The following is a 9,509-nucleotide window of genomic DNA, read 5'->3' on the forward strand; positions in this document are numbered from 1 at the left end:
CTATTTTGAAGGAAGCAATGAAGCTTAAAGGTTGCAACAATATAAAAATTCCTCACTTGCAGAAACAAAGACTAGAGAGGGAAGATAGGCTGCCATTGCAAATCCCTTGTGAAGCTTCATTGCTAGCCGAAGCACTTGCTAGTCTTGCTGAAACAAATTAGAAGATGCAAGTTACTTTATGCAAATTATTAGATGCGTGTATCTTAGGTTTGCAATGGCCAAATTGTGAGATGCATGTACTGTACCTTAGTGCTCTTTGTTTGCTGCTTCTTAATATGCTCATCCACCTTCTTCAAAACTTCATCAGTGCACAAGATTATAGTACCATCCATCTCAAGTTTAGCCACATCAGGAATGTAGAACTCGCAATCGAACCTGTCCATTAGATGGAGTCACTTTGCTGAGATGTCGTAGTCTTCATGTAGAAGGCCACAACGTGCAAGCGTTCCGGCGAGCTTGGAAGCAAGCATCTCCGAAGATGCCGCCAGCGTGCAACGTGCCGCAGCGAGGACAGTGCACGTCCTTGACGGAGTCCGGCACGACGTCGATGGAGTCCGGCACGAGCTCGACGGAGTCCGGCACGTCGACGTCGACAGAGTCCAGCACAACATCGACGGACTCTGATGGCCACATCAGAGTCCAGCGCGTTGACGGAGATGAGCGCATCGACGGACTTCATGGCCTCCAAGTCCAGCGCGCCGACGGACTTCATGGCCTAAACGATGGCGGCAAGGAAGCGAGCAGGAAGGGAGGCGGGTGCTGCGGAGAGGAAGGGAGGCGCGTGCAGCGACCTTTACTCGCACGCGAGAGCCGAGAACGGGCGGCAACCAAGAGAAACGAGGCATCAAGCAATTAATGCCGAGTCCGGTGGCGAGCGGAACGGACGTGAGCGCCAGAGGTAAACCCGTCCGAGCGTGGCCGAGTGAGCGTAGAACGTCAGCTTTTGCGAAAACACGACGGGAGCTCAGGACGTCAACAATTTCAGGTGCGGAGGGAATACTGGAGTACATAGGAGGTCTCTTTTTTCAAAGCACAATCTGGTCTCCAAATATGAATTAGGATTCTTTTTTTTTTTTGGGGGGGGGGGAAGAGAGAGGAGGAGAGAGGGCACCTGATCACGGTGCAGAAGATGAGCCAAAGACCGATGCTGCAGAGGCCAAAAGGGACTGCGAGAGGCGCTGCTGCCACTGCATGACCCAACAGGCAAGCAGCAGCCGGCAGCCGTCCAGCAGTCAGCCCAGTCCATGTGAGCGGAACACTGGGACTGCAGGAGTGCATTTATTTGTTCTGTATCTAGAGTACTCTTTGGGACTTGGGAGTCCATGTTTGTTCTATACTCCCCAGGGCAATCAATCTCTTCCATGAATGACATATTCATTTTCCTTTTTCAAAAAAAAGTTGAATTTGAAATTACTAATAATGTGATGGGATGGCAAATTATTACTGTTACAATTTACCCCTCTGCTATGAACGCGTTATTATTCGTGGCTATTTAAGACAAATCTGGTTACTACATATGTTCTATTTTTACTAGCAACACAAATACTATTTTAAATAAACTTTGTTAAGAGAAAAATCATTATTGTTTGAACTTTAGAATGTTTGGCACCATAGATATCCTATAATGGCAAACACAAAAACACTGTAATTTGGCAATCTACACGCAACACCTGGTATGCATGAGTTGGTGAGGCTGAGTCTCAAGTTTTTTTTTGGAATTTAGATTTCATTTAGCAATATGATTTTTCCCTTTGTTTTCAAAGAATGTAAAACGCAATATCAATTTCTCAGAGGGCTAGAGGGGAGGGTTTTTTTTTTTGATAAAGGAGGGGAGGGGTTAGTTGCTGTGTCATGACAGCTTGGGTTGTTCAGAGAGAGAGAGAGAGAGAGAGGCACGACAAAGCGGTAGCATGTCCTTCCAATGAAAAGGAGACCGGTAGCAACTTTTTGCAGACCATCTCCCTCCCTTGTCTCTACGGCATCGCCGTTTCGTTTCCTCCTGTTCTCCGTTGCCTTGCATATATGTTCAGAAAAGCCCTTGCCGTTTATACGGAGTAAGTATACTGTAAAGACCAATTTAGTTGGATATCAAATAAAGTAAACCCTAGTTTAATCATGTAACTTAATTAGCCTAGAGAGAGAGAGTTCTTGCACAGTTGAATAGTTGCAGATCAAGACGAATATGATGACTGGGTGCTCAATCCCTGAATTACTCTACCGATCGAAGGTGTCAATGTCAATCTGCCGGTCTGTGCTGCGCTTGGACCGTCACACACCTGCACATCCGAGTAATGCGCATGCATGCCTGCCGGACCAGTTGACACTATTTGTGATTTGTCCATCTCCATGTTGGAGTGTGTGTTTCTTTCAAAGAAAAAATCCAAGTACACACACTTAATTGATCGCAAAAGAAGAAGGAAAAAAAAGCACGCTTGCTCTTTGAAATTTGTCTGCTGACGCCTTTTTGACGCAGAAGCAAGATTAACTCTAAGCAAACAAAAATGTTTCTAGCTTTGGAATAACAATGTTAGTTCTACTGCGGAACATCGTCTTGCTTCCAGTGTGTGCAGGGGGCCATGGTGCAAGAATATTTAGACTAGATTGTTAATCTAAACTGGGCGTTAATTTTGTGCCCCCGGCCGGCAGTCTTGGTTCGGCCATTTAGGCACTGCGTATGGATCATGATGACGATGCCTACTTAGCACATGCTGATAGAGTGCATTGGAGTTTTGCACGGGTTGATGTTTCAATTTACTGACTGATGTTATTTTTTCCATTGGTTGTTGTGCTCAGTCTTAGTTCCATTGGTTGATGTTTGGTTCGTTTCAAAAGAAAAGGAGATCGGACCTTGTCAATTGATAATTACGAACTGATTGAGCTGAAACGAAGCGCTGACCTCTACCTCCCCACACGTAGATTGCATTTTTTTTATTGTCACCATCTGCTTAGGATGACATGCAATGTACGGCTAGTATAGTCTCTCCTCTCTTGCCGTGTTAAGCTAACGGCACTGTACACGTAACAACCGAGAGATGCAGCTGGATGGACGTGTTGACAGATTTGTTGACAATCAAAATTGGCACTAAGCTAACTTACTGAGCAAAACCGGCTAAGTTGGTTTCTGATATGTGCTAAGCCAATTTTCCAAAGCGGCTAAACCGGTTTTAGTCTAATCCGAGTAAGATTGGAGATTCATGTGAGATTTGATTTGTAAACAATCTTCGATCAACGCAAGATCTCTCCATCCTATAAATATGAAGGGTCACAGTCAATTGAGTTTATCTGATCGATCAAACACCAGTACCTTTATTTTATTTCCAAATCCTAATTTTTGCTGCTCTCTTTGCGTCTCTACATCATATGGAGCCACACGGAGTGGCTTGTTGATCTTAGGGCAACATTAGATGTACCAGCTCTGACGGGATCCTTCCCGGACAGGCGTTCGTAGGTTGTCACGACGAACCCGAGAAAACCGGCCAAGCCTGCGCCGCACGAGTTGATCCGTTGCGGATCCGCGCGTTCTAGCGTTATTCATCTAACATTTTACTTAAAAATGGAAATATAATTTTTTGCCATGACCTACCTGCTCGAGTCGTTCATCTAACATTTTACTAAGGGCCTGTTTGGGAAGGGGGTGTTAAAGTTTAACAGGGTGTTAAAGTTTAACACCCTCAAATTGGTCTTAAAGTTTAACACATGTGGGATGTTTGGATGGTCTGTTAAATTTTAACACTAAAGGTTGGAATTGACACCATTGCCCCTCAATTACTCCTTCTTTCTCTCCTCTCCTTTGCCCCTCCTCAACTTCTTCCTTTACCGCCAAATCCACCAGCCCCGCGGCTCCCGCACGGCCAGGCGCTGCCCATGCCACACAGCCAGATCCCGGTGGAGCTCCTCGATGGCCGCCGCACCGCCGCTCCTCCACCGTGGCGGCCCCCCGCGTACGCCGCGCTCCAGGGTGCGCACTGCCCCTGGGACCCCTGGGCACCTCCTCCATCTGATGCGCGCGGCGGGGGTGGACGTCACAGCGGCCACCCGGTCCCTCACCAAGATCCCCGTCCCCTCCCCGCAGCTGGCCAAGCACGCGCTGGAGGCGCACGTTGCCCACTCCCTCCTCGGCGGCTTCGAGCACGAGTCCTCCGCGGAGCTCCTGGGCGTGCTCCCGACCTGCGCCTTCGGCCGCTACGCCGCCACCAAGTTCGCGTCCCTCCTCCCGCCGCGCGTGGAGGAGGCCATCCTGGGCGACGGTGGAGGAGATGCGGACGAGGATGGCGCCGGGAGGGGAGAAAGGGCTGGTGGGGAGGGGAGGACTTGCGGGCGGTGATGGCGGAACTTCGGCGGCGGATCCGGCCAGGAGGATGGGTGGCGCGGTGGATCCGGTCAGGCGGAGAGGATGAGCAGGAGAAAGATGCCAGTGTTGGTGGCGGGGAGGAGAGAGAGGGGGGTAACCTGGGAAAAAGTGGAGTAGGGATCACTTTTAACACCTTTAGCAAGTTTTAACACCCCCTCCATGTGTTTATGAAAAATGGGGTGTTAAAATTTAACACAACTCTTTTAACATAACTGTTTGGCAGCCAATGTGTTAAAAATGTATTAAAAGGGGTGTTAAACTTTAACACCCCCTTCCCAAACAAGCCCTAAAAAATGGAAATGTCAATTTTCGCCATTGTAAGTTCCAAGAATGCCTAAAATAAAATCCCAAAAATCAGTTTTTTGGGAAGAAACTAGAAAATAACCAGGTCCGACAGTGACAAAGCGATGTCCGATTTATTGGCACGTCCAAGACTGGTGAAAATAGAGCTAGATTTGCCCCTAGCTCGCACGCGCAATAGCGAAAATTCAGCCGATACCTGCGTGTTTTTTCTTTACCAGAGGCCACGACGTCAATTAGTACCTCCGTCGGCATCATTTTTTCTTTCCATGGAGTCTCTTGTAATTTTCTTTCTTTTAGAGATACGTACCCTTGTAAGGGGCTGGGTGTCAAACTGGTTTTCAATAATATATAATCCAACCCGTCTCTTCTTTCTATAAAAAAATGGACTTCTCTCCAATCGAAGGCCCACCTGTTCTGCACTCTGCCGAACCTGAGGACGGTTTGGGCTGTTGAGACGACCAGCGACATTCTTTTATTCTCTCTCGCTCGATTGGGTGTCCTCGATTTCGTTCAGCTTTTGCCTCGTCGGTTGAGCCCCAAGGCCCAGGGCCCAGGCAAGCCCACAGTCTCGGACAAGAGAAACAAACGCAGCGAATCCATCCCCCAGCCCCCTCAGATGCTTCCACCCTAAAACCCTAGCAGTAGCAGACTAGCAGCGCCGCATTCTATTCGCTCCAGCGCCGCTTCGTCCGCGCCCGGCGCGCCACCCGTTCCTCTTCTCGGGGCCGTGCGCTAGGGTTTGGAGCCGCCGCACAAATCCTCGTCGGCGCCGCCATCTCCGGTAGAATGGAAGGTACTTGGGTCGATTCGTTCCATCTCTTGCTCTAGGTTAACTCCATATAGCCAATTTGCTAAAACCTAGCGTTGTGTTTTGTCAGATGTTCAGGACGCCATTGGGGTCTGACATGTTTAGTCTGGGTTAGTTTCCCTTTTGAGAAAAATTTGTGCAGTAACATAATCTCGGCATTGTGAAGAGGATTTGTGGTCTGCTGCATCATGATATTGAGTTATTTGTAGCTAAATTTCTGGTTTGTTTTGTTATACTTGGCCAGCTTGCTCGTGACTCCTTCCGACCTGCCCCCCTTAGCAATGGCAGACTCTAAGAAAAAGTACAGGGCACGTGAAATTGAGTTCCTTGGTCAACAAAGGCACATTGTTCTTCAAGATGTTGGTGGATGGTCTCCCCTCGTGGAAGTGGTCAATGTTCTTCTCCTCGGAGATGAATTACCAGAAGGAATCATATTTCAGAGCAAAGCTCATGGTGAGAAGTATATTGAAAAGTACATGATGGAGAGTGTGCTAGACACCTGTTTGGTGAGGAGACTGCAAACACTGGTGAAGCTTGGTACACTTACTCGAGCTCAGGTGGATAAACACTTGCCAGAGTTTCGGAAGGTCATCGTTTCCCTCTCCGAGACATTCACTATATATCCCAAATTCACAAGGTGTGCTTGTGTTTATGCGCTTTTGAGATTGTTGTTCAATATCTTGCATATATCTTTTTGATGTTTATTGGTTGTGTCTAATGCAGGACCAACGACTTTGAGGATACCCCAGATAAACTTATGTATAATGGTTTGGGCATTGCTATTTATCACGGATGGCTGATGAACCCTCAGGTATAAAAAACACACTTATACGAACACGTGCATCCCAGCGAAGTATATGTAAATCATAGCCAGGATTTAATAGGAAATGCAAAAAATGTGTGTAGCATTGTTTTTCACATTGTTAGAATTTCCTTTACCCTTGTGCTTATCTCAGCATAAATAAATGATATTGCTGGATTTGTACCACAATCTACCTCCCTAACAGCTTTTATTAGAGGCATTGTGGCTTGTAAAAGTGAGATCACATTAGGCTCCAGATAGCAGTCTTTCCTTTTGCTAAAGAAAGAAAGCGACTGTCCCTCTCTAACTCATTTTTATTTTCAGGATACCGATACCAGCGAAGCAGTTGGCATTGAAAGTTCTGCGAAGTTGATTATCGAAGCTGACGAGTTGATGAAATCTGAATCCAAAGGCAAAACTGACAGATTGTCACTTCTTCAAAGTATTTGGAACAACCAGTTCACTTCGTATGGGTATGTCCTTAGTCTATTGGCATTGCTTTACTATTTTGTTATGTACTAATGGTATTTTTCTCAAAATTACAGGTTTGCTCATTTGTGTAATGATGTCCCAGAAGGGGTTTTGTGTCTGTTATACAGGGATGAAAGAATCAATGTGTTGTACAAGGTATGGCATCTCTCCTTACTACAGGAATGTCCCCTGATTACTTCTTTTTAGGATAGTGCTAAAGGACAACTCTACCCATAATATATTTATAGATCAGAGCGAACATGTACAAAGGTCTTCAAGATTATACCAATTAAGAACTTATTTGAGGCTCTCGCCTTAGTATTGTATCTGAGTTTAGCATTCCTTGCCATCTGTACTCATGTAGGGCTCTTCTAAAAATTTGTAGAACAGTTCGCACCCTCTACCATAGAAATAAGTGTATTTTGGTTACGATTTTTTATTTTAATTTGTCCATCCAGCATAAAGGAATGTTGCATGTTCTAGTGACTGCTCAAGACATATTGGAAAATTATCCTGATGCTCTGTGGAGGAAGTTGGAGAAGGTAAGTAATTCCGGATTTGCTCATTTTTTCTTTCACTTGTGTTTTTATCTGCCATATTACTTGAAATTCACTCACTGCTGTCACACATGCGCACACACGCACATAGATTTACAAGCATACAGACATCTAGGAGAGAGGATTAGACTCGCTCCAACTGACACATTAGCAGCCATGGAAGGCACACAAAACCTCTGAGCTACCCAATGCTCTAATCACTTGCATCCATATATATGCACAGGAAACACCTCCTAGGACTATCATCCACTTCACTAGCTAACACCCTGCATGCTTTCAATACCTCATTTGATTTTTTTTTGGCGGTTCTTGATTGAAGGTTGACGAAGATGGTGATCTACTGACGAGCTCCTTTGGTCCAATAAATGTAACCTGGCGTGAAAATGAACGAAATCTGATCGAAGATGAGAGGAAAGCTGTAAAACAGTATGTTTTTCTTTTCTTGCTATAGTGGTGAATAAGCTACCAAACTTCAGTTTATGCACAATTTTTTTTATTGTATAACTTGCAGGAAAGAAACCCGCCGCTTGAAAAATGCGAAGAAGCGTGGGAGAAGAAAAGATAAAAAGAACACGGTAACACAAGATGAAAGTGGGGAGGCAAATAAAGATCTTGGTGATGAAGAGGAAGCCAATACAGCTGGAGATAGAGGACCAGCCTCACCAAAAGATGGAGTTTTAGGCCCTTCCCAAGATAATATGTTGAGGGATGGATTTATGAAATTTTTAAAGGAGTAAGCACATCCAGACTGCTGCATTACTATTCCTTTAGAATTAATGACTAGACTTGCAAAACATTTTTGTATGTGCAGGTATCTACTTGATGGAAAATCGTACTTCAGGGATCAAGTGGAATTGATGGATTTGAAAGGCACTTCCCATTTGATCATTTGTTATGGTTGGATTAAGACATATGACAAAGAGCTTGCAGTATCTATTTGCAGTAACTACTTTAGGTATTGGATGCCACATTTTTTTTTGGAGTATTTTCTCTAACTGCATCCAATGCTTGTTTTAAATTTAAATTTTTGTTTCTTTTCAGGGCTGCAGAGGATCTGAAGCTATGCTTTTGTGATTATTTTCATTCAATAATCCAAGAAAATTCTGTTGACACGGATAAAGTTGAACTGTATACAAAGATCAAGCTTACAATTTGCTGCTTGCCTCTACGTACATAAAAGGTTTGGCCTCTATGTAATGCCAAATTTTGCCATTTCATTTGTACCTTTCCATATCATGGTTCAAGTGCCTATCTGCAGTTTATTGGTCACTAAATTTGATATTTAAAGTGAAGATAATTTGCTCTCTGTTTTTTTTTTTGACATGGGTTGCATTTATCTGCTACAGATTTATGTCCTTCGAAGAGTTCGCCGCAGAGAATTGTACGTATAGTTTATGAACTTGAAGGATGGTGAAGTGCTCTAGAATACAATTTCAGCCTGCCTTGCATAATCACTTTGTACAAGTGGAATCCTTAGCCTGCATGACATTGGCTTTTAAGTTTTTTTTTAAAAAAAACGCACGTGCACTTTACTAGTTTTTTTAATAAGCAGAAGATTTATAATTCATTAACACAGGTCATTGAGAAGTCACAGAGCCTGTTGCACAATGCAATGTATTTTACTCGAATTCTCGCTTTGGTGCACCTGGTCTGCAGCAGCCTGAAGGAAAATCTACTGTAGACATTGCCGAGCAAATGTACAAAGTGATGTCAATGTTCAGTGTAGCTAAGTTTGCTGGTCGACGTGGCGTTTTCTGATTGAATTCTCCAATCTTATTTATCACCAAATTCCCTGCCCTGAACAATCCTGACCTCGCACTGTCGCACACCTGCAGAGCCATTTATCGAATAGATTGATGCTGGACGATCGAGTAAGCCATGATCTGCTTAGCGGGGTGGGGGTGGATAAAGCACAAAAAATAAGATTGTCATTTTATGGAATAGAGAACGTCAAAAGATTAGAGAACATGTAACAGCATACACAGAAAACGGAACGGGTAGATAGACACATAATTGTGTTAACATCTGGATGGCCCCTGCCTTAGAACATAACAGCAATTACGAGTACCATTACACAAGCATTGATTATAATACATATGCATGACCTGCAGAAGCAAGCATGACTTGAAAAAACCTGGTAGAAATAAGCATAACTACTTGCAGAAGCAAGCACGATGATAGACATGCAAGACCTGCAAAAGCAGGCATAACACAACT

The 9,509-nt window shown here is 44.5% G+C and overlaps 1 protein-coding gene across 1 annotated transcript; it reads left to right on the top strand.

Moving 5' to 3' along the window:
* Positions 1 to 5,682: 5,682 nt before the first annotated feature.
* LOC117834062 (uncharacterized) lies at positions 5,683 to 9,017 on the top strand. Its single transcript, XM_034713680.2, has 10 exons — positions 5,683 to 6,099; positions 6,186 to 6,273; positions 6,589 to 6,737; positions 6,810 to 6,891; positions 7,194 to 7,277; positions 7,612 to 7,718; positions 7,804 to 8,025; positions 8,104 to 8,247; positions 8,334 to 8,472; positions 8,639 to 9,017. Exons 1-9 carry the CDS (start codon positions 5,744 to 5,746, stop codon positions 8,467 to 8,469), a joined length of 1,368 nt encoding a protein of 455 aa, XP_034569571.1. The 5' UTR covers positions 5,683 to 5,743; the 3' UTR covers positions 8,470 to 8,472; positions 8,639 to 9,017.
* Positions 9,018 to 9,509: the final 492 nt, after the last annotated feature.

The sequence above is a fragment of the Setaria viridis genome, chromosome 8 (genome assembly GCF_005286985.2).
Source record: "Setaria viridis chromosome 8, Setaria_viridis_v4.0, whole genome shotgun sequence".
NCBI classification, from domain to species: domain Eukaryota; kingdom Viridiplantae; phylum Streptophyta; class Magnoliopsida; order Poales; family Poaceae; genus Setaria; species Setaria viridis.